Raw genomic sequence first — 24,981 nt, 5'->3', positions numbered from 1 at the left:
CTCTGATTAGTTCCTTCAAAGGCCAGCTAGCTCCCTAAAAATACGAAGACAAATCTGTCACAAACTGAAATGTTAAGAATAGTTTGCAAAGTGTCAATACATTGCCAGATGTATTCTGCCCAAATAAAAATTATTAGCATATAAGAGCTTTTTAAAGTCTGCATAATTGAAGTTTCATCAATTTAATGGCTTCTTTAATACTTCAAAACCAGCTCTCAAACCAATGTTTCCTTCTATGTAAATCCATATAGCTTTTAGTTTCCTAACATAACATTTACTGTCGAAAATGTCTCATTGAGGTAAAAATTGCAATATAAATACATAGGTAAATATTGTTGTAGCTCAAGCAGAAACTGTTTGAACTAATCGAATATAGCTAATACCTGGAATACTGATTGTCGAAGGTCTCCCAGTGTTTTTCTTCTATCAATAGTCAAATCCACAACACTCTCTTTCCAAGTAAGGGAAGGATGCAAAGCCCCATTATGAAACTTATAACATGAGCTCAAATGGAGGTGTAAATCAATGCCGTTGTTTGCTGAGTCACATTCCGCTCTTTGAAAGAATAACACAACAATAAACAGGTGAATTTAATATTGACAAACAACTAGCTTATCTCAGAGATGCTTCTGTGTAGTTGTCCTGGATCTCATATCCTCACAACTAAACTCACTGTCACATTCTCTCCTCCACCAAGGGGTACGCAGAGGTTTTTAAAGATGACTAGAGATGATGCAAAATGCAGCAACAAATACACAAAGGAGTGAAATTTGCACAGTACAAAAATATCACACAACATTTGGGTTTCCTGTGTGTGTCTAAATTTTAATAGTTTAACCCTTATTCAGGAGTATCATCAGTACTGTGTGTTCCTCAACAGAAGGAGAAGTTTTGACCAAGCTGAACACCACTAGCTCTCTCCTTCACATTTCTGGCAAAGGATACCACTTACCTGCTGTTTCACAGTAAAGCAAGTCATTCCCACTTCTCCCAGTGGAGAACTCCCTCTAAAAACATAAGTATTCTTTTCTCCTTCCAGAATTACATTGATTTTCACAGGGAAAAAAGGTACAACCTTAAACTGTAAGTTTCCATTGAAATTCTGTAGAATGCCCAGTTACACCACTAACACGGAGGCAGGGAACTAGTGAAGGCAGAATGTGGGCATACAAGTCGTATTCCTCCATTAACCCCTATGGCACTGAATCATTTTAGTATCTGGCTCAGCTCAATGAGTTTCTTTCATTTTATATCACTTTGGAGATCCACAGATTCAGAATGCTGTTTAAGAGATAGGTACAGTTACATCAATATACCTCTTTTTTTGCAGTTCGGTATTAGCAGCATTCATTTCATTCAGAAGGTGTTCAGGAATTTGGTACCTTGGATTTCCTCGTGCTGCAACAAATAACACAGCCTAGTTTGGTCTCAGCTGCTTCAAACATATTTTGGCAAACAAGAAAAGCAATCAAGATGAGACACTACAGTACGGTAATCATTGAAAGGTCAGAGCAATAATGTTGCATCCTTTTGTAATAGAGAAAATTAAACTGCAAGATGATGCAAAAAAACCAAACAAGTGCTTTTACTTCTTCCCATCAATCTCGCCCTAAGAGAAACTGATACATGAATGCTGTTAGCAAAAACGTGTATTTTTTTCAGTAGAAGTTGTGCCAGTATTTGTGAAGCATACTAGAAAAAAGTTAGCATTAGCTACAGTCAATTAACTGGTCATTACTTCCTTAGAGGTATCCTCCGTGTATCTTAGTTAACCCTTTTTTCAAATGAGCATAGAAAGAAAATGTACTTTCAGCTCTTGGATAGGAAAGAAAGGTCCAACAGCCTTTGTCCTCCATAAAACAAACTGCCAACAAAAGAAGCCCCCAGAATACCAAGATAAGCTTAGTGTACCTTCAGGTGGTCTTTTCAACTGAGATTTTCGATAAAACAGCATGTAGGCACTCTCTTTACCCTGAAATTGTTTCTCAATATCCTTCTCCTTGATCGGCTGGACTTTTGAATCATTCAGATCAAACCAATGGCCACCAGCAGAACTGGCCCTTGGCCCTGTAGGTTTTTTTTCTGAATTCCACTGGACGTCATTCTTCTGAGGGTGGCTTTGGAGATCTTGTCCTTGAGAATCTGACTTAAACTCGAGCTTGTGTTTTTCCTTCAGACCAACCTTATTTTCAACAGGATTGAACTGAAATATCTGAGGATGGCTTTGCAAATACTAAAAGGAAAGGAAGGACAAGATTAAGAATATACCCAGTCTTAAGTATAGCAGCCTGCATTAGCTACTTCACCTGATTCATCCTCAAATTAATACACAAACCCCAATCCTTCAAACTTGGTTTTATGATGTTTCCTCATTTATTTCCCCAGTTTAGACTGAAAAAAAAAGTAATTTTCCTACCAGCACTGATCTGCCTGATCTTTTATATGCTGTTGCTAGCTTTGTTTCAAACTATCATGCAAGAAATTGCAAAATAATTGTTTGCAACATCCATGAATCGCTAAGAACTACATCAGATTAACTTCTGAATTCCAAAGATTGCTTGAGACACTGGAGTCCTTTTATAACACTTGCCACAAGTGCATACTCTCCATCCCTGTGAAGGTAACACAGGGCATGATGCTCTACAGACAATTAAAAAAATAGTTTCTGCTTTATCAGACACAGAGTAACAACCCAACTAGTTTAGGCCTCTAACACTGCTATTTCTCACTCTCTAGTCTCTGCACAACTGCTCCCATTTGTGTTCACTAGACCAGGATCTTGAGCTCAGTTCCGGTCTGATGAGCTGTATCTTATCCAAATTAATGCCACCCATTGTGGTATCTCAAGAACTTCAAACCTACTCAGTTTGGCCCAGCTTAGCCACTCTGTTCTCTACTTTCATTTTAGCAGCCAGCAGATACTTCAAACAAGCTTGGTGTCCAAATTACACAAAACAAAATCGTGGCTCTTGAAGGATGTGAGGCAGAAGTGGACAACAACCACACTCAAATCCTAGTCCCCCCAAAACTACAAAAACACCCCAATCCCTCAAGAAAAGAAACCGACACAAAGAAAAACAAATGCCCAAAATCTGAATTTCAGTTTTAATCATAATCCAAAACTCATTTGATACTTCTAAAACAAAACAGTTATTGAAATAAGGCACATGTTGCACTGATCAATGCGCTTTTAGTATAAATCCAGCACTTGCGAAAAGTCAACTTGGGTAATATCCACAATAGCACTCAAACTTAGAAATGGTTAATACTGGGTTAATCACAACTTGTTTCTATCTCTTCCCTGTCAAAGTCAGAAAAGCATCTACCTCTGCCAAAGACTCACATAAAGATTTCACATCTACATTTAAATAATTATTGTGAAAACAGCATTGTTAGTTCTATTAAAAACATAGTTCAAACATGAATTTTCCACATAACACAAATGCTGAAGTATTTTCCTTAAAGCATTAGAAAATACAGTAAGGAACTGGACAAACTAGACTTTACTGCAAGTATTGATTTTATGGACATGCCCTAATCAACCAAAAAGTGACATGTATTTTCAAAACCTCATTTATGTTATGACTGTGAAGAGGTACTGTATTTCTCCTTTAATTCTCGTAAGTGCTCCTCTGTTCAAGTGGTAGGAGTGTTGTTGCAGCTTCATTCACAGACACGAGGTTCAGTAGGTAAGGTTCATTTTTTTTATAGGCCAACCATATAGATGGAAAAAAGATACAAGCTTTCGGGCAGACAATTCCTGGAAAATCTTGTTCATGCTCCTACATGTACTAATTTATCTCACAAACCTCTCTTACACGTGCTCTATCTTACTGACTATTCAATAGGAGTATAAATGTGAAGCTATCGTAACAGTAAAAAACAAACTTACATACACGTATATTACCTTTCGTAATGCTCCATATTGTTTTCGATATTTCTTATTCCAGGACACCCCTTTTTTCTCCAGTAATTTCTGCCCTAATTGATCCACAGGAATTTGTTTTGATTCTTCCTACAGAGAAATTAAAAACCAAGATAACAAAGGGTACAGAAGTCAAGGGATCAGCACAAAGAAGCCAACTCTAAAGTGCTTAAACATCCCTGTTTGTAAACAATCCAATGTAATATCACCCTTTGAAATGGCTTCGGTAAGCTACTGAAGAAATACTCAAAAATGGCCCTTTTCTGTATGAAGAGCCACTATTAAAGTCAGCTTACAAGTTTTGCCTGTTTCACAATAAGTTCAGAAGCGTTATGTACACTTAAACCTGCCCGCTCTTGCATACACCACCCCTTCTTCTAGGTTCCCCAATATCAAAAAATCAAAGCAATAAACTCTTTACATACCATACCTCTGATAAAATCCCTTTTAAGACTGCCAATGGATTTTCCATTTCTTTGGCATTTTCAATATCTCTTAAAGCTTTATCTTCAGTCAGCCTACCCTCTTCTTCCTTGATAAGAAAAATAAGAGAATCACAAATACCGTTTCAAACACAGCTAGTGGTTTTCAATTACAGTCTGTACTAACATAAGCATGTGCAATTTCTTAGTGTGATGGAAGTTCTGATAAGCTGCCTCTCCCACCTGCTACAGCTGTATATTGTTATACAGAATATCTGCTATCAATTTTTAATAAAAAAGGCATTTGTGTTATTTACCAACAGCCAGACAGAGCCATCCACTAAAATCACTGTGTTAGTCTTAAGCAAAAGTATTAATTTATTTGGGAAAGTAAAAGTGAGCCTGGTAACATGAGATAGTTCAGCAGATCAGAAAGCTAACATTTGCTAAAAAAATCTTGACAGAGATCATATACTGTTGAACACTAGCCTTCTCAATGAAGTAAGAGACCAAACACCTCACTGAAATATTAATTAGTTTGGATGTAGATTTCATCCACTAGCTCATAAAACTTTTCTGAAAAACAAGACATATCAAGCAAGTAAGAAAAGCCTTCATGACTTACTTGTAATTGCCAGTTTCCTAATTCATCCACATCTCTGATATAAACATGATAGTGTCCTCCATAGCAGCCACCTTTATGTATAATAACAGAGAAGAGCTCATACATGTACTCTGAATCATCCATTTCAGTCTTAAAAAAGAAAAACAACAACAGTAACAATAACATGTATCAGTAAGTCTTTCACACGAGGACAGATTTATACCAGCAGTGTACTCTCAGGTATTTTTCAGTCTGCATTCGCATGTGCGGAAATTGGAATGGGTTTTGAGTGCTGAGGAACACAAGCATGGAGTGACACAAACCACGGACCAAAGCACAGGCTTATTAAGCAAGCTGTTAAGCATGATTCTGAATAATATTGGAAATTTAAAATAATGAAATATTGATGCAAACAGAAGAACAGCTCAAGGTGTTCATTCATAACCAGACTAATTTTGTTTAAAAGACTAGAGAAAAAAACATGGAAAACATTTATGTCCACAAACAAACTGGGATAAAAAGGCTTCCTCAAATGCAAACACTGAGAAATGTCCAAGCTTTCATTACAATATTTCAGCAAGAAAAATGCCTTTTTCAGTAACGCTGCCTCTATTAAGTATATTCTTTATTTATTTAACGATCAAAAATTGTCATCAAGCAGCGGTATTGCTCAGTTTATAATCAAAATACACACATATGAATGCAAAGATGGATTCCTAAGAAAAATCAAATAAATTCAGGCACATGAAACATATATAGCTAAATCTATATATTACGTTATCAGACAATGACAATACAAAAATAAACTTCCCTTTCCAGGTGATAATCTTTCTTTCAAGGAAACGGCAGATTAAATTGTAGGTAATTATTATACCCTTTCCCAGTCAGTTAGAAAGTAGTCTTTTGGAAACAAACTGGAATTCTATACATTTGGAATGAAGGGCACAGGAGAACCCTACAAATTTTCTCAAATACCTTGCCCTGACAAAATGCAAAATAAAAGATAACTTGTCCTTGAGATATTGGTTCTCTGATGAGTATGTAGAAACTTTAACAAATATAATAATACAAACCTGCTCGCAGAAAGGCCTCAGATTTATCTGGATGGGGAATGTATAGCAGCTCGTTTCCTTATATCTTTCACACTTCTCAAAGTCAAAGTTAAATCTCAGGAGAGAAACGGTGAGAAAAGGCGGCAACTTGCGTAGTTTAGCAGACTGTAAAATGATTTTTAAAAAACTGTAAGCACGTAGTTACAACAGCAGCGTTTCTACCTTGCTATGGTCAACTCTTTATTTTCCAACAAAACTTTGTTCCAACAGGCAGACATGACCAGTGTTTTCATTTTTAAGATGTCTTCCTTAATTTTCAATTCCCTACCAACTGGACATCCTAACAGCAATGAAGATCTTTCCACACTGTCAAGCCCTATACCTTCCCTGAATGGTGATCACCAGTCCCATACTTTATCCTGCTACAAAAAACAAAGCAGGACGTTGCTGAAACTCTAGTCAGTAATTACATTTCCATAACCCATGTGTTCCTTGTGAGAGGATTTTCTTGAACTGTTTCAGACCCCTGGGTTTGTGCTTGCCTATGAAGTCAGACTATACAGTATCTTCCCAATATCTTTGCTCTTGGCCCCTTGCACAGAACAACCAAACAAGGGCTAAAGTCACCCTCACTGATACAAGAGAGGACCTTCAACGCAGCAAAGCCAACAGAATCCATTTTAGTAAGCAATATTATTGATCAATATCAAACAACATGCTGTGTGAGAACATCAGGAACCCTGGTGTGAAGCAACACCAACCATCTTGTATCACCTCTGAGTTTAAGCTCAACAGACACACTTCTGAGCCTTCCCAATGTCTCCATCCAACTCTCCATTTGCAGAGCCATGACGGAGAGCCTCCCAGGAACACACACATGGTTTAAGAAATCCCCCAAATTAGATATTCCATTTGTATCAGTTGTGAAAACTACATAGCAGAGCTCAGTAGCACAAAGGATTTTGTATGCTGTTCCGAGTGATAATCAGATTGTACAATTAAAATTGCATACCCCAGCTACGTTACTTCTTACCCAACATCAGAGTTCCCACTGCCTTGTTGCGTGGATGAGCACATTTGAGAGGTTAGCAAGCGTTCTCGCACTCCCTTGAACTCGGTAAAGTTTAACTCAAACAAGCCCTTCTAATCAAGCCACATGAGGTTGGGCAAAAGGTCATGAAATCCCAAATAACTGATTAACTTCACTTGTACTCAGCTTGGCTTTGCACCCACTCCCACATTAAGGAGCACGCACACAAGGGTTGGATTCCACTCATTCTGCTGCAGAAGAGAGTCACCCAGCAGGCCAAAGGCTTTGCTGTTGGGAAGACAGCAGAACATGTCAGCGCACACCAACAGCTGTCTATGTCTGTGTCCTGATCTTGTCTGAGTGGTTCCTTGCATGAATACATTCTTACGCACCTGCAGGCTCTAGCACTACAGAACATACTAAAAACACCTACAAAGGTGTTAATTTTTCAGTGCAAGAACCTGTTCAGTATCAGCAAAAAAAATGCAATAGCTGGATCAACAGATCCCATTTCCTTGTGCACAGCAACAGCTATTCATTATTTTTGTCTCCCTTTTGTAATCTTTATGAGAGAATTTCCATCCATCTATTTTTAATTTATGCTCTAGCTTACCTTTTAGCCTATCCTCTGAAATGCCCAAAGCCAGGGGCAGTAGAGGTGTGTGAATGAGGCAATACTCTGGAAGCTACATGCCATCCCATTCACCATTGGTTAGAATAAAGACTGCAACAATATTCAAGACAAGAAATGAGTCATGTGAGCTTTTCTTGACACAGTTGCTGAGGTTTAAAGAAAAACAGGTCAGATTTTAGCATCCTCTTCTTATATATCATCTGATACAAGGTTTTTTGGTTTAGAGTTAAAGGGCAGACACAGCAATGTAAACGAAGTTTCTAACTGTTAGCAAACGGAACACTGAGAATCACCAATGCATTACCTTTGAAGCTTCAACAAGTTTATCACAGGTTCCGCATCGATACAAGTTTTCATTTTCAAAATACTCTTCTTCTACATACATGTTCCACAGAGCCTCCTCCAAGCCAGCTACACCTTTTACTGCCACTGTTAGATCTAAGAAATCTTCCTAAGCAGAAGTACAACAAAAAAATAAGGTAGTAAGTAGTCTAAGTTCATAGTACATTAGAAAGATATTCACCCCATGCACCACAGCAGATGTCAGCATTCATTCTGCCTTCGTTGCTGATGGGGAAAATAATCCCATATATCCACAGAAGAGAATTTAAAAAAAAATAAAAAATAAATAAATGACACCTTTTTTTTTCTATTACAAAGACCATAAAATACTGTAAACATATGTTTTACTCTTATTACCTAATTGTTCAGCTATCTGCTAACCACACCTACCAAAGGCAACGCTTACCAACTCAGAAAATGCAATCACACTTGTTTTTTTACCTCTGAGTCACAGCCTGAAGTAGGTGGTTTAGAAAATGCCAGCCAAGACTTAAAGTCATGAATAATTTTCATATTTTCAAGTCTGCAGCGCTCTAACTAATGCACACTACCTAGATTCAATAAGGCCATCAGTGACACTCAAAGATGGCATTATTTTTTGAGATTTAAATAAAGAACATTTAAAACATCTTCAACAGACTGACCGGAAACCTAACCTGGAAAATCCTCTAGCTTTACCTGTCTTTCACTGATATTCTTGCACTCTTTACAAACAATCTGGTTGACAACAATCCCATGGTACAATCGATTAATGAGGTCATGACCCGAAGTCCCCACAAGGGAAGTTTCCAAAGCACTGAACAGAATCCGATTTAATTCCTGCACATCATGCTGCCTCATTTCCTGCATGATTAAACAAACAAAACAAAAACCAAAAATAAACAAACTTGAAGAAATAAAATAGCACCATCTGCTTTGCTTATTGCTTAAAAGCAACATATATTAAGTGTGACAAAGACAGCTCAACAAGTACCCATATATTTACTACCTTTATAATTTTTTTTATTCTTAATTTACTTATGCTCTCTGAGTAGCTACAAGTACATAAACTATAACCCACACAAGACGCTTTCAGTTGGGTAGATTTAGACTAAACTCTAAGAGGGCAGTTCAATTTAGGTAAGAGTCTAAAATTTGAGGACAAGAACCCAAATTACTCTTGGAGAAAACTTCCTGTAAAAGCAAAGGAAAAGCTACTGAAATTGTATCTAACGGAACAATTTTCTTCTGTTGCTCACTGTAAACAATTGGAATGTACTTCATGTGGAGATACAGCAGTATACAACAATAGTCGATCCAATTCAATGCTGTCTCCACAGCTTGAAGTATTTTCAGGTATTTCTTAAATGTCAGACTTAAAAAAAAAAAAAACTTCTCCCTTCAGGAAGAAGTTTATCAACAACGGTATCACTGATGGTGATTTGTACCTCCTGGCTGTTCCACCCGAAGCTCTCTGTGAGGTCTGTTGTAGATGCAGCCTGCTGGTCCAAGAGCAGAAGCTGAGCAAATAACCGTTGAAGTTGTAAAGGAATTAATCGAACCTAGAAATAAAAAACAAACCATACCCAACAAATCAGAAAGTCTTCAAACCAATCATTTAGATTTAAAAAGTCCAAAACTTGTAATAAACCACTGCCTATAGCGTTCTTAACACAGGTTACTCATTCACACATAAACATCAGACTTGGTTCCCAAAAATCTACAGTGTCTCACCTTACTCAGCCAAATAGTCATGGAACATACATCTTGTGATAAAGTAAAACTACAAGGATTAAAATTAAGTTACCACCATGGTTAAAAAAAAAAAAGGGAAACTTTCTCTGATATTTTTCATGACACTAAACCCTAAGAACTAAGCGATACGACATCACGACGTACAGATTTAACATACTCCTTGCTCAGTAAAGGGTTTGTTGACTGCGCAGAATTTGGGATTGTTCCTCCTCCCCTTGAAGACAAAACCTTCTCCGTTATCAATTTCAACGGAAACAGGTTCAATAGCTTACTTTTGAAGGAAAAGCCTACGGCCCTGAAATCTTACATCTGTGTGCAAAATAGAGTATCAGCCAACCAAACTGTCTTTCAGTATCAAAATGAGGTTTATCATTCATTCTCATGAGTTTTATGCAAACTGAAGTAATATTCTTTCATACCAACACTGAGCAGTGATTAATGACAAATAAGTTTTACATACCTTTGCATCTGGTTTACTGCTGTCATCCAGAGTCCCAAGTTCTTCAGGTCCTAGAGAAAACAGCGCCTCTATAATTGCAAAAAAAAAACCCCTATTTATAAAAAAGACAATGTCTCCTCTTTAAGGATTTATTGTATTTTAACCGTCAAGCATTATTCTTCTTTTTGGCAAATTAAGTTGATATTAAACAACATTTCTGAACATCAGTCACCCTTACAACTGGCTCAAGCTATAACAATAAAGCACAAGGTATTTAGATGGCAAAATATCTATTTTTTTCAGGAATTGTAGTGGTTGCATTAAAAAATGAATGATACTTTACAGGCAGCAATAACCTCTCTTATTTACACAGTCTGCAGTTGTCCATCTGTAAGAAAACATAATCCTTCGAGTAGTTACATTTTGTGCTAATTTTGTACTAATTTGTACAATTTCTACTAATTTTACAGACCAACAGCTCTGCGTATTCTGTAATAAGTTGTTTGAAGCGAACTGAAGCAAACCGTTTCTGCAAACTGTGTTTGTGGCGTTTTTTAAATAAATAAATAGAAATGCAAGTCACCATAAAACAGCAATTCCAACACTATTTTAAGATTGTTTTGAACACATTACCTCTAAATTCAGGTGTGAAAAGCAGAGTCTGCAGAAGGGAATTGAGGTAGCAGGTCCCACCCTGGTTTTTTATACCACTGAGGTTGGTGAAATCCCTGGGAGCTGGAGGCTCGGAATCTCTGGGCTTTGATTTCTTCCCTTTTCCACAATGATTGTTTGAAATAAAGGAAAAGTCCTCTTCAAATAAGTCCCCAAACATTGTGAAGGCAAAACAGTCCCTTAAAAACAGAAAATAATCCATTTACTTTAAATATGCAATTGAATCCACCCACCTCTACATGATGAGCCTTTAAGTCCTGACAGAAGAATGTTTGTAACTTTTTTCATCTTATTCTGTTCATTCTAAAAGCAGGTGTCAAAACTGTGCAAAAGCATGCACTAATGTAATAACAAAAGACGTGAATTAAAAGCATTCATGTTACCACAGGCCTGAACAGACTTTTAACTTGGAATCAAATACATGGCATTTCATTTCTGCATTATCAAAAACACTCCTATCAAAACAAACATCTCCTTCTAACCATCCATAATTAACCAGTGCTCAGGGTGCCCACTTTCCTGCAGGAAAGATGAGCAAAACCTCTCAAACTCATCAAAATCCCTGCGCTGTCTCTCAACAAACCCCTGAGCACATATAACCTGTCTGTAGCATTGGCCAGTTCAGATGCAACAAGTGTAATAAACAGTCCAAAATCCAGTGGTATTTTATGAAATCATTATCTTTGCTTCCAGACAGTTGAATCACAAACTCAATGATATCTAATTCCACTTACGGGGATTTTTTCACAGATCTTTTTGGAATCCTTGCAACCTCTTAGCATGTACCAGGACTCCCAGAGTAACCTCCCTTTGTTTTGTATTTGCCACCCTATAATTTCACTTGGTATGCTGTATCTCTTGTAGTAGCAGTGAGTAATTTTGAATTATACTGAAGCAGTGAATAATCACTCCCCAAATAACTTTATTCTACTTAAGAGTTCACAGAAGTTTATCATATTGCTCTCAAACTTCTTTTCCAGATAAAAGCCTCCATGAACACATATTCAGTCCTACAACTGAATGTGTTCCCTGTCTCTGATTATCCTTATCTACCTCCACTGAATCCCTTAACCTTCCGCCTTGCTATTTCTGAGATCAGAGGACTGCAGCTGCCTGCAATGTTCAAGATATGTGCAAACCATGTCTATATACATATATATTTATAGATAATGCTTCTCTGGTTTGTTCTCTTTTTGTACAACTGCTAGGCACTAAATTGCTTTAAGCAATGTTCATTATTATCCCAAGACCTAGCTTCTATGTGTTCACTTCAAACTCCAGCACTGTTTACTCACATTACATAAATATCTATACATAACTGTAAGGTTGCGATTGTCTCTGCCTCATGCTGCATCTCTCTGTACTCATGTACGGTTCATTTTACCTGCTGTTGCATCACTCAGCCACGCATGAGCACAAAGACTTCGAAGCGTCACTGATGGAACATGTGTTTACTGAAATACACTGGTTGATTTCACGAGAAAAATTTATCACCTCAGCATTCACTGTTTTTTCCTGATAGATTATAATGTGCTGAACACATGCTCTAGCAAAGACACAATCTCTCCCTCGCTCCCCTCCGGGACTGCTGATCTTCAGTTTCCCATCTTTTAGCTAATTATTCAATCAAGCAATAACCTTCTCCTGTGTCAGCTTAACTTCTTTAAGAGCCTCCAGCAGCAAACCTTATTGAACACCATTTGAAAATTTAAATGTAGATGACAGACCAACCAGTAGATCTTCAGGCATCTGCTACAATTCTTTGTACAAAACAGCATTACATTAAGCCCATTTTAGAGCAGTTTTTAGGTGAAGGGCTGTGCTCAGGGCAGCTGACTATGAAGCGGCACGGCCATGTTCACTCTGCTTGTTCTGTAATGCTTCTTCAGCACTTAATGCAATGCATATCCCCTTCTAAATCCCCACCAAATAAAATTACGTGGCTGGAGAACCTTCTCAATGAATACAGACAGGAAATAAATCATTTTGATCCCTTTGCATTAGGTTTTCCTCCTCTGAATGCAGCTCTTATACCTTGATCACCTAGAAGCCCTGCAAAAACCTGTAAAGCTCCCACCTCCCACGCTTCAAGATGTAATAATCAGGTTTAGGACTCCTTCCAAACTGCCCCTCAGACTGCATTTAACTTCCAGTCAGGCCTGCTGCACTTTAACCAACCAAAGATTACAACTCTTCCTATTTTCCTCATCCGAATGCACAACAGCTTGCTTCTAATAGGTTTGTTCACCATAAAAAGGTGCATACCTAGGAGACAGTGATCATCTTACTGACAGCCTGCTGTTCCACCCACAGCTCCAGAGCGGCACTTCAGCAGGACGGTGCCAAAACCTCCCTCGCTCCTTATTTCAGGATCCTCAAAGCATTGCTAGCAGCTTCCTTCCCTTAAAAGCCACAAGGTAATACAGATCAGAATGAATTTCTGGATGATGACTGTGTGTGCTGGTTTGACTGAAAACGGGTTAATTTTCTACATGCAGTTAGAAAACTTTCTTTGCCATACCTAGCACACTCATTATTTGGACTTCGTTTGAGAAGAAGAAGATAACAGCCCAGCACAGAGTTAATGTTTTTATTTGCTATGGTCTGAGAGGCAAGGACACTCTGAATGCTCTGCCCACAGGTGTGCGGGATTAGGGAACGGGGGCATAGATGGAGCAGAGCTTGACTGACATCCAGACTGATCAATAAGAGTATTCCATCCCATTAGCATCATGCTTCAGATATAAGGAGAGCTGTGCCTTCCTCCCTCCTCTCTTTCACTCTCTCTCTGGCGCTCAGCCAGGGGAGTTTGGATCAGGCATCTTAGTTCAGACTTTTTCTGTTTTGCAGAGGCCTCTGAGCCTTCCTGCCTTTTCCCTCTTTTCTCTCTCTGGGATTGGCTGTGGGACCAGGTGCTGTTTCCTGGCACTGGCTCCTCAGTGTGTTTGTGAGGAATTGCCCCGAGTATCTTTTATTTCTATTTTATACATATCTAGATATATTTACTAGTAGTGTATTCATATTTTGTTATTTTATTAAACTGCGTTTATCTCAATCCAGGTTTCTCCCTTCCGTTTGGATTCTCCCCACTATTGGGGCAGGGGGTGAGTGAGCAGCTATCGTGGTTGTATTGCTAGCTCGGGTTAAGCCACAACGCTCTGGTCCAGTGCCCTCACACAGCAGGGCCAACTCAGCACACATCACTTACGAGGGTCTTGCTCTGCCAAAGCTGGAAAAAGCCCATGAAAGGGGATCCCAAAACACCAGGTGGGGACCTCCCACGTTGTAACTCGGCTCTGGCTCCTCACACCCCTCATAACGCTGCACCCGTGCCCTCCCCACAGCAATCCGATCTTGCCCCTCGCCTTCCCTACAACCCTTCCCTCTCCACCCGCCATGTGCTCCAGTCCCGGAGCCCCCACGGGGCTGGGCCCGGACTCACCGGTACCGAAAAGAGAACGAGGACCGGGGCCCCAGGCCTGCCGCCTGCACCCCGGCCGGTCCGCAGCGCCGGGGAGCGAACCCCAGGACCGCCTGCCCGACTCAGTGCCCAGAGGCGAGGGCCAGAGCCCGGGCAGAGATCAAGCGCCACGGCCCCGCCGCCGCCGCCATCTTTGTTGTGGCGCCGCGCAAAGCATGCTGGGACCGCAAAGCCGCGGCGCCAGGACTTCACTCACCCGGCCAAGAACAGCGGTCCCTCCTCGCTCCACAGAGCGGGGGAAGCCTCCTGCAAGCGGCGGGAAGGAACCGGGTGCCGACGCAAACCAAAGACTGTGCAGCACTGGCTTTTCCCGGGCGGGAGAGTGCGCACGGCCCGCTGGGAGTCGTAGTGCGGCGCCGGCGGCCGCGCTGCCTGCCGCGAGGAGCGGCGTCCCCGCAAAGCCTTCTGGGGGCTGTAGTTTCCTGCCGTCACACCCCCCGGCGTTGCCATGGAGACCCCGGGGCCTGCGCTGCTTCGCCAGCCTGGCGGCCTGGAGGAGAATCAGCTTCTGCTGGGCGGTTGGACCTGGCCGAGGAGGAGAGCAAGACGTCTCCACCGTGACCCAAAGCTCCCAGGGCACCAGCAGACAGGCCCTGCCCAGCCTTCTGAAATACACAGGCAGGGGAGAAGCTCATGCACCAGCCTGGCAGCACCTCACAGCTGCTGGGGCTGCTTCTCCTCCTGCCCTTCTGGTCCAGTCCCCTCCCCGAGCTCCTCCCCCTTGGGCTTGTCCATTTCTCCCACAGCATCCCCCAGCTACGCTGCCTCTTACCCAAATCCAAAGTCCCTACTGCCTTCTTGCACGTCTGAGAGGAAAGCAATTCTTATCTCGCGCTCCCTTCAACCCAGCAAAGTTTAACTAACCAAGAAATCCTTGCCAAATAGCCAAGCCAACCGAGGGAGCTGCTGCAAACTCTCAAACACTCAGAAACACCTCTAAGGTACTGATTAACTTCACCCTGCTTGTCCTGCACTTGCCTTTGCAGCCACTCCCTTCACATTAAGGGTGCTGCGAGGTTTGGATGGTGCTGTGAGGTTTGGATGGCAAATTCTTCCAGCTGCAGAACGGAGGAGAGGACCTTTTCATAACAGCTCTCTGCTTACCCCTTGTCGGCAAATGCAGAGTGGCCAAAAAAACCCCCAAAGCATACCAACCCCAAACCAAACCCCAAAACTAAACCAAAAACCGAAACAAAACACAAAGAACTTTTCACGAAAAAACATTGTTTACTAAACTGGTCGTTTTCCCAATGATCAAATGTGTGTTTTATGTAAATCTGGAAATAACATATTTCAGGTGTTCCTATTTTTTCCCTTACATTTTATAACACAAAAGATTAGGAGAGTACTTATTTCACTTCCATCTCAGAGCATTTCCCCCTCAGTCAGCCTCTCTCAGTGTCTCTTCTTGGGGTCATTGCAGACTGTGGAGATTCCTGCCAGCCCAAAGAGTTGGCTCATCGGCCCCTTCCCTTTATCCTGAGAGTGTCTTGTTCTGTCCTCGGAGAAATTATCTGAACATCCGTGCTCAAGAGAGAAGTCTGAATGAATCTGACCGGCAGGTTGAGGGGCTAGTTCTCCGTGAAACGCTGAGGAAATCCAATGACTCAGCACAGAAAGGGGTCATGGCATTTGGCTTTACAAATAATGATTAACAAAAAAAACACAACCCACAACCCAGAGCACTAAATCATTAACTAGACAGAGAAGGACAACTCAACAGATAAACCAATTGGCTTCCTTCAAAAGAGTCTTCAAGCTACAGTTTGAAGAAGACTTTCACAGTGTGTACTCTCACCACAGGAACATGACTTTGCGGCTTTGCTGTGCCTGGATTTTTATCCTCCTCATTCCCAGCCTCTCAGATGGAGGGAAACTCCTGGTGGTGCCCATGGATGGAAGCCACTGGCTTAGCATGAAGCCTGTGGTTGAAAAGCTCACCGAGAGAGGACATGAAGTGGTGGTGGTTGCACCAGAAGTAAGCTGGCAGGTAGGAAAGACAGAGGCATACACGGTGAAAACATATCCAGTGTCTTACACAGTAGAAGACCTGGATAATAACTTTCGTGACTACCTTGCTGTTCACCTGAAGGACTTGCCTTTTCCGCTGAACACTCTAGCGATGTACAACAGCTCTGTGCATGCTTTCCATATATTCTTAGCTCAGTGCAAGGACCTTTTCAGGAACAAGGAGACTTTGCAGTACTTGAATCAAAGCGGCTTCGATGCTGTCCTAACCGACCCCATCCTTATGTGCGGAGCAACAATTTCTAAGTATCTTGCTCTTCCGTCTGTGTTCTTCATGAGGGGATTCCCTTGCAACTTACACTACGAAGCAGCGCAGTGCCCAAGCCCTCTGTCTTACGCTCCAAGACTATTCACCTTCAACTCGGATCGCATGACTTTTTTCCAGAGAGTGGAAAATGCACTGGTTTCCCTCCTGGAGCCTGTGTACTGTTACGGTTTCTACAAAGAAGCACTAGCGTTTTCCTCCGAAGTTCTTCAGAGAGATGTATCCCTGCTAGACATGTTCAACTCTGCTTCCATTTGGCTTCTGAGATATGACTTTGTGTTTGAGTACGTCAGACCAGTGATGCCCAATATGGTCTTTATTGGAGGTATAAACTGTGCTGAGAAGAAACCACTGCCCAAGGTATGTTCTTTTTCCTCCAAATTACACATTTTGCAATGGAATGTGATTACATCTTGTCTGGAAATTTAGTTCTATATTTCTGGTAATGATGTAATGCAGCCAGATTTTTGCAGTTGTTTTGCACAGGCTGAAATCAAATTATCATCATGGAGGTAGGTGACTTATTTGAATTAATGAGGATTTTTGGGCAAGTCCAACAAGAAATGGACTTCATCGGCCAGCTACAAATTACCATCCTCTGTGAATGTATATTGCCCAACTCAATGCATTTTTATTTTGTTTTCCTGGAGTCTGACATCTTTCTTTGACCTCACCAAAACCCCACAGACCATGCTCTGAGAGTCATCTTATGTTTTTAACTCTGTGCTCAGTAAAGTCAGTTTAATTGCCTTGTCTGTGTTTTGATGACTTGTGGCTTCCAAACTCTGTTGTTTCTGTTTGTAGGTCATGGTGAAACATAAATGTCCCGTTGAACTGGGAAGAATTAATCTGAAAGAGTGTATTTGGTGAAATACACTTGTATGCAAAACTCAGCTAAGTTTTCATACCTGTTTCTTGACATTTGCTTTTACCAGAATTGTTCTGCAGGGTTTTTAATCCTAATCTAGAAATTTAAATCTATTTTGATAGTTACTATATGGTCTCTAAAGAATTAATAGCACTGGACACTTCTTTCCAGGCACAAAGCAGGACACAAATCTCTTTCCTATGATAGGAAATTACTGCCTTGCTTCTGAATTGTGGTCACACAATTTCACTGTATAATTGCAGGACAGCAGTTTTGAGCTGATGTTTTTTCATTCCTTCACATTTCTTTCATACTCTTTGACAGGCTTCTGCAGAGTCCACTGAACTTGATAAAGAATAACATTGTACATTCAAATCCTAGAATAATATTATAAATATGACATTGTCTTACATTAGGCTCAAGAAAACGTTGCTTCATAGTTTGAGATTTAAGATGTAAATTCTTGCTGGTTGCATGACTTAAGTCTTAACTGCTATATCTGAAGGTCTCAGAGATGCAGTTTGTTGCTTACTGCAAGGGTAGTGCCATCCTGCCCTCATTTTATACCTGGCATCTCCCATCTTCACACTGACATTTGTCATTTGGTGGAAACCACATGTTCCAAACCTTGAAAGTACTTGCATATCTTCAGTCCACCTGTTTCAGGAACATCATCTGCAGAGAGCAGAAGAATTTCTCCTATTTCACTTCAAACAGTGCCCAGTAGCAAGGCAATAATGCAGCAGAGTGTAAACAAATGTGAAGTGAGTCATGCATGGGGAAAAAAAAACAATCTGCTTATCTGTACACAGTAGTAAACCCTGGGCTGGTCATGACTTTTCAGAAATACAAGTGTATTATTAGAATAGGTAGTTCTCTGAAACACAGTAGCCCATTATTCAACAAGAAAACAAAAAGGATGACCAGAAAAGGGAGAGAGAACAAGAGATGGAAGATGCATTTTATTTTCTCAGACGAGAAGCTTAAGCCACAGACCTGTCAACACTGTCCACAGTTTTGCACAGGCAGAAAAAACAGGCGCTGTGGCCTCATTCCAGAAGAGGACTCCTCGCTGCCATATCTCACACGGTTCTGTGGAGAACCTGCACCAGGGTGCTGTGGAGCTCCTGCCTCTGCAGAACTGGGCAAGTGTGTCTTCTCCAGCACCGAGCTGGGAATTATATCCCGCGTTCCCTGACCCTCCTGAGCTATAAGAATCCTCTCCATCCTGCAGTGCTCTTGTGTAAAAGGAGTGGGAGAACATGCGACTACAGGACTGGCCCTGGGGGAACACAAACTGCACTTATTGACTAAGATAAATGCACTGACTGCCGCAGGCTGGGCTTCCTCATGTCCCACTTTGCATGGGCATCTGTCTCAGCAGCAAGTACATATTCATTAACAGACACATAAATCCACTTGCCAAATCCCAATGTGTCTGGAAATCTAATACAAGGCTTGCAGGAAGTCAGAGCCGGTATCTCGGCTGAGCAGAGGTCCCGTGCCAGCATCAGCCTCTAATGACTCCAGAAGGACCTGAAGGCTGGCAGGATAAATGGTCCCTCATTAAGAGAACATTGCAAATGAACTCAGACTGTGAGCCCTGAGACACTTTTGCCCAAAGTTACTGTGAAGTTGCTATTGTGTGCAGCGTGTAAAAACAAAATTTGATCAAAGTTCAGAAATGTAAGCTATAGCAGCCTTTCAAAATGCTTCTTGTGTTCATATAACTTATTCAAACAACTGGTTAACTTAAAACATTAAGTGCCCTTTGCTACTGGATAATGAACATAACACAGGCTATTTTGAAAAATGAATGAGACATTTCTGTCCTAGCTCAAGAACTGCATACTTTCTTTGTCTGTCTATTCTTTGTTAACGTCTGTTTTTTCTTTTTAATTCTTCCTGTCGCTGCCTCACCTTTTCCACAGCTTTTCCCTGATGGTCTGGTATAAAAGCTAGGTAATCTTTTGAGTCTGTAAGAAAATGTAGCCATGCTGGCAAGAGACTTGTGCTCCTACAGAGACTGTATTGACAGTTTACAGCCAACTAATTTTGCTCTTGAAGGTCATACCAAGTTCAGAGAAAGTAACATAACAGCAAGTTCCAAATGGATTTGGTCACTTCTTATCATGGCACTTGAAATACTCTTTATCTCTGAATCTCCAGCATTTAATGAGAATTATTTGTAAATCTGTTCAGCATTCACTGTACTGGAACTGTTTAGCAAAGCATGCATTTGGCTGACGAGATATGACTTCTTTTTTGAAGTACCCGCGCCCAATAATGCCAAATATGGTCTATGTTGGAGGCATCAACTGTGCTCAGAGAAAGTCAGTATCGAAGGTACGTCGCTGTTTCCATTAAGGGCATTATAGCATTTATTAGTAATTTATTAGTGCTTCCTATAGTAGTATTTGTGCTTGAGCACAAATGTGATCAAATACCAGGATGGCTTGATTTGGAAGTAGCAATCTCAGGCTCTGATAGATGATCACAAGACCTTAGCTTCGTTGCACTGTGAGCAGCTGAAGGGTTTCTCTCCGGAAGAGCTTAGGTGAAGTTGTCTAAGCTATACAGCTGCCTAGCTATAGCTTAGCTTGTTGGAAGCATATCAAGTAATGTCAGACAATCATGGCAGTTCTACTGTATCTAGATAAAGGACAAAATCATGCTAGATCATATTCATACCCCTAACACTTGTGCAATATTGATTAATTGTAGGAGACTTAACTGGGCACAAAGTAGAAATGTGGAATTAACTCTGGGGGTATACCCAGGCGCTGATAGTGTGCGACAGAGATCAATAACGTGCATGAATACCCCAAATCCTAGCAGGGTAGGCAATCAAAAACAGTAGAGGGAGCTCCTAGCACATTTGTGGAAGAAAGCATAGAAGAGGATGATTGGAAACAGAAACCTTCAGGAGTATAACTATCTACCCTCCTTCCCTAACTTGTTCAAATGTCCCTAGTGGGCTGTGCATATAACACAGATGCCTGTCATTTGTTGCGTTTTTCAGACCGCGGTGGTGTTGCAACAGCAGAAGTTATTGCTGAGCTTGTATCACCTTTACTACTGTAGACTCAGGGCTTTTGCTTTGATAACTGGTACAATATAGGAACAAATCTGAAGATAAACCTGTTCCAGATCTGGACTGCAACTATGGTTTGCTAGAACTATGTCCAGCTTCTTAAGTATAGAATATCTGTCACTTTCCCCAAAGAAATCCTCCTAATTCTTAATGGTTTCTCTTGTTTTTCAGTTAGTGTCTACTGCAGATATTTCATAAAGGTCATGTGTAGCACCCACCTATACAAGCAGAGCCTGGTTAAAAAGACTTTAGTACAATAACTCACCTATTTCCAAAGCAGTGCTACAAAACGTTTCTTAATGCTAGTGGCGTTCCTGAGCAGAGAGTCAGACCTTGTCATGCAAAAACGTTTAAAGAATAGAGTAAAACTGATGTGACTGGTCCCATAGAGAATAAACAGTGCTGAATATGCTCTGAAATAGCCATATCTATTCCAGGGCATCAGGAAGTGCCAAAGAACGTCGTATCAAAAGCACATTGGTAATTTAGGGAGGATTTTGCAGTTCCCAGATGCCTGTGAGTTTACACAGAACTGCACTCCCAACCAGGTATCTATGGTGCCTTAATGTAGAGCACGTCTTCTGAGAAGTCTGGTAAGACAGAACCAAGCCCTGAAATTACAACTGCATTTCACCTTGCTTGCCCCCAGGAGAGCACGAGGTCTGCTCCTCAGGATGTGGCTGTCACCAAACCTTCAATGGCTCCTTTGCTGTGGGATCCAGTCTCAAGCAAAGAGCCTTGGCATTCTGGTCAGCCACAAAAATACATAATGGGGCATAAACTAAGAGGGTCGATCCCTGTTATCCCCTCAGACCTTAGATATAACATTTCAGTTGCCAGACTTACAGGGACATTTAGTTCATTTTATTCCACTTAACTCTGATGCCTGCAGTAATTCCCTCCAGGTTTGTCTGGCCTTACCAAATATTTTTCTTGGATTCCAGTGGCAAATCTCCTAGTCCTTCTTGTATTTAAATCAAACAAACAAAACAGATTAAAAATTTAGCAGTGATTCAATATGATTATACTCAAAGCAGGCCCAAAAAATGCAGACATTAGAAGTCAGAGCTTTCTGCTGTCAGAACACTTTGCAAAAATCTTCATTTTCTCTTGCAGCTGCATGGTCTGAAAAGAAGAGCACCAACTCCAAATCCAGAGCATCTGACTTGTAATAAATGTGAAAATAAAGCACAATATATTCACCTGGGTATTGCTATAGGATCTTGTTTACTGCACAGAAACTGCTGTCTGTGAGCAGGCAGGCTTTGCTGCATGAAGGTTTTAGAGTAAATATTTTCTACTGTATTATGGCTCAGGCTTCAATTCTGCAAACACTCACGCAGCTCCATAACTCTGTTCATCCCCCTGTGCCGATTTTTTTTTTGCCCAGAACTGATTTCCCTATAGAGAACTGAATTTCCTGATCATAATTTTGTTGTGTTAGCTGCTCATTTTATTGCCTTCCCAGTTTTGTGGGAATGTGACAAAGTACAGCACGTCACGTGGAAAGGAATTTGACTCAGGATGCACTCTGTATTGGCAGGAATTTGAAGCTATTGTGAATGCCTCTGGAGAACATGGCATTGTTGTCTTCTCGCTGGGCTCCATGGTCTCTGAGATTCCTATGAAGAAAGCTGAAGAAATTGCAGATGCCTTGGGCTCTGTCCCTCAGACGGTATGGTTTCCCTCTCCCAATTCCAGCACAGCAATTCAATGCTCTTTTCAAATACACTACATGATTAGCTTTCCTTTTTGGTGTGCTTGGTCTTCCCTTCTTTCTCCTGCTCCCTGATGCCAGAAGGAAGTATCAGCCCAGCTGCTCCACAAGACAAAACAGGTTTTGTGCATCGTGGAAGTTTTCAGCTGTGCTTTTCAAACCCACTGAGGAGCATCAAGAGACCAGTTGCTGAGAACTGCTGTTGTGCTTACTTTTCTTGACAGGTTTTGTGGAGATACGTGGGAAAGTCGCCCCACAACCTGCCAAAGAACGTGAAGCTCGTCAAATGGCTGCCACAGAATGATCTTCTAGGTAGGTCTGAGATACCCTGAGTGACTCCAGCGTGTTTCTTTTAGTCTGATACTGCTGCGGTAAGGCCCCATTAGCATCATCTCTGCTGAGTCCCTGTATCACTGTGGGTCACAGGATTTACTTTCGTCCCTTGCTGTTTAGAAACTTATCTGGTTGCAACTTCAAATTTGCCAAATTATGAAACAACACTGTTTGGAAACGTGTTCCAATGCTTCACTACCCTTTCTGTCAAAAACGGTGGTCTTTACCTCTGACTAGCCAGCTGTGCATTTTTATCATGTTTTTGTCTACTGGACTGAAAATAAAATTTAAGGTGCCCAAGAGAGCATTTCCAGATGGGTCACCAGGCTTTTCAAGTGGTAAAATAGTACATGCTGTTGGCAGGTGTACACTAGTTTGTTAGACAACAGGACTCAGCTGTGGGCCATCTGAAAAGCCAGCAAATGGAAGACATGGTAAAAATGTAAGTGATGGTAGCCTCCTGCTTATACGTCACTTGGCTCTGATTTCATCCTAAAATCAGAGAAGCTTTGGAGGATTATCCAAGCCTTTCCAGAGATTACCCAAACCAAGAAAGGGCTCTACAACCCAAGGTTCACTCAGTCCCTTGTAATGGCCCATTCTCTGCAGCCCTGAGTCTGTCCATAAGTAATGATACACGTGACAGCCCAAAGTTCTTGATTTATGAATGCCAGTGCTGTTTTTGTGCAAGTTCTTTCCCCAGGGATGTGTTACTGTGACTTAAGAAATCAAAAAGCTAAGCAAGTCTGTCTTTCCTCTACAGCTCACCCTAAGACTCGTGCCTTTATTACCCACGGAGGCTCACACGGTATCTACGAGGGTATATGCAACGCAGTGCCAATGGTACTAATGCCGTTATTTGGAGACCAGATGGACAACGTCAAGCGAATAGAGTCACGGGGAGCAGGACTGACACTGAATATACTTGAAATGACTTCACAGGACATATCCACTGCCCTGAAAGCGGTTATTAATGATAAGAAGTCAGTATATAGAAAAACAGCTCTTTACCTTTTACTGTTGTGTAACACCAGCACTCTGGCTTCCAGCTTAACAGAATGCTAATCTGTTCTTATATGCTTTCTTATACCAAAGCCACACCACTGAGAAGCTGACGCTTACCCAGGGTTAACCTTGTCCTGTCCCCATAACAGCACTGTCCTTCTCACTGCCCAGGATCATAATCACTAGGTGACAAGAACTGGCTGATATGAGAGGATACAGGTATCAGAGAACTTTCACCCCAAAGATTGTGCTGACAGCTCAAACTGAGCTTTTTCTTCTTTTCTCATACCTTTTCTCCTTTGTTTATCATTGAAAATAGCACTTTTCTGAGCCTGTATCTTTGCCATTTTCCTTCTCATGGGGTGGGAGGACACCACCAGAGAAGTCCCCAGTGGGCCATCAGACAACTAACGTTGCATCCCTTTTTCCGGTGTCTCAGTCTCAGCAGCAGGAGTCACTGAAAACACCCAACATCTTTCCTTGGCAGGTACAAAGAGAACATCAAGCGCCTCTCTGAGCTTCACCTCGACAGACCCATCCACCCGCTGGACCTGGCCGTGCACTGGGTGGAGTTCGTAATGAAACACAAAGGGGCCCCACACCTGCGCCCCGCTGCTCACGACTTGAACTGGATCCAGTACCACTCCCTGGACGTCATCGCCTTCCTCCTGGCCGTGGTGCTCCTCTCCCTCTTCATTTCTCTGAAGTGCTGCCTGTTCTGCTGCCGCAGGTGCTGCTCGAAGAAGGGAAGAGCAAGAAAGCCAACCAAAGCAAAGTCTCACTAGCAGATGGAACCAGTGGTAGGGAATAAGGACTCTGCTCCAGGCCAGAAGGATCAGAGAACATCTCAAATTTCACTCAAATAATTGCTGACTTTCATTCAGGAAATAAAAACATTCCTTTAAACTAGAATTGATTGTTAAAAATAATTTGTATAGAAGTGCTCCGGTCATTTGGGAAGATAGTGTGAAGTTCAAGGCTCCTGGCTTCCAGGTCTTCCTGCACAAAGGGCTCACGGTGACATTTTTTTTTTTTACCTCTCTAAGAATCATAGAATACCAGGTTGGAAGGGACCTCAAGGATCATCTGGTCCAACCTTTCCACCCTGCAGGGTGGTTCTTCCTTCCAAAGTGTCTACTTCCCCACTCAGTGTGGTATCATCAGCACATTTCATCTGGCTATGCTGGATCCTACCCTCCAGATCACTAATGAAAAAGTGTTGCGCACCCACTCATGACAGTTCATATCCGGAGGGTGTCACAGTCCCCACACTACTACATATAGGAAAAGTCAGAAAAGACCTTAAACGTAAGTTAATATTCGGAGGCATACGTAC

The 24,981-nt window shown here is 41.4% G+C and overlaps 2 protein-coding genes across 8 annotated transcripts in view; one reads left to right on the top strand and one right to left on the bottom strand.

Moving 5' to 3' along the window:
* Positions 1-15,001, bottom strand: part of USP40 (ubiquitin specific peptidase 40) — a 33,914-nt gene extending 18,913 nt beyond the window's left edge. For 3 of the 6 annotated variants that reach the window (XR_010473758.1, XR_010473757.1, XM_065069219.1), the window contains exons 1-13: positions 14,532-15,001; positions 10,816-11,033; positions 10,204-10,271; positions 9,437-9,550; positions 8,688-8,852; positions 7,972-8,118; positions 6,025-6,168; positions 4,973-5,101; positions 4,356-4,457; positions 3,908-4,015; positions 1,912-2,233; positions 1,317-1,398; positions 384-555 (exon numbers count right to left, since the gene is read on the bottom strand). Coding sequence is in view for 4 of the 6 variants with exons in the window: in XM_065069219.1 (XP_064925291.1) it covers positions 384-555; positions 1,317-1,398; positions 1,912-2,233; positions 3,908-4,015; positions 4,356-4,457; positions 4,973-5,101; positions 6,025-6,168; positions 7,972-8,118; positions 8,688-8,852; positions 9,437-9,550; positions 10,204-10,271; positions 10,816-11,033; positions 14,532-14,785 (2,025 nt within the window). In the remaining 2 variants the exon portion in view is untranslated. Of the gene's footprint in view, positions 1-383; positions 556-1,316; positions 1,399-1,911; positions 2,234-3,907; positions 4,016-4,355; positions 4,458-4,972; positions 5,102-6,024; positions 6,169-7,971; positions 8,119-8,687; positions 8,853-9,436; positions 9,551-10,203; positions 10,272-10,815; positions 11,034-13,119; positions 13,257-14,296; positions 14,491-14,531 lie in introns of those variants that run through there. The other 3 variants (XM_065069222.1, XM_065069220.1, XM_065069221.1) reach the window with 3 other exon arrangements.
* A 546-nt stretch (positions 15,002-15,547) lies between these two features.
* LOC102092009 (UDP-glucuronosyltransferase 1A9) lies at positions 15,548-24,557 on the top strand. Of its 2 annotated transcripts, none has more exons than XM_065069227.1 (5): positions 15,548-16,988; positions 22,134-22,265; positions 22,532-22,619; positions 23,404-23,623; positions 24,133-24,557. In XM_065069227.1, the coding sequence occupies exons 1-5, from the start codon at positions 16,143-16,145 to the stop codon at positions 24,428-24,430; spliced, it is 1,584 nt and encodes a 527-aa protein (XP_064925299.1). In that variant the 5' UTR covers positions 15,548-16,142; the 3' UTR covers positions 24,431-24,557. The 2 variants fall into 2 exon arrangements, with proteins under 2 accessions (XP_064925299.1, XP_064925300.1); XM_065069228.1 differs by lacking the exon at positions 15,548-16,988 and adding an exon at positions 19,783-19,842.
* The last annotated feature ends 424 nt before the right edge of the window (positions 24,558-24,981 follow it).

Source organism: Columba livia, chromosome 7 (assembly GCF_036013475.1).
Source record: "Columba livia isolate bColLiv1 breed racing homer chromosome 7, bColLiv1.pat.W.v2, whole genome shotgun sequence".
Classification (NCBI taxonomy): domain Eukaryota; kingdom Metazoa; phylum Chordata; class Aves; order Columbiformes; family Columbidae; genus Columba; species Columba livia.
Note: the sequence above shows the minus strand (reverse complement) of the source record. Positions and strands in the feature narration are given on the sequence as shown.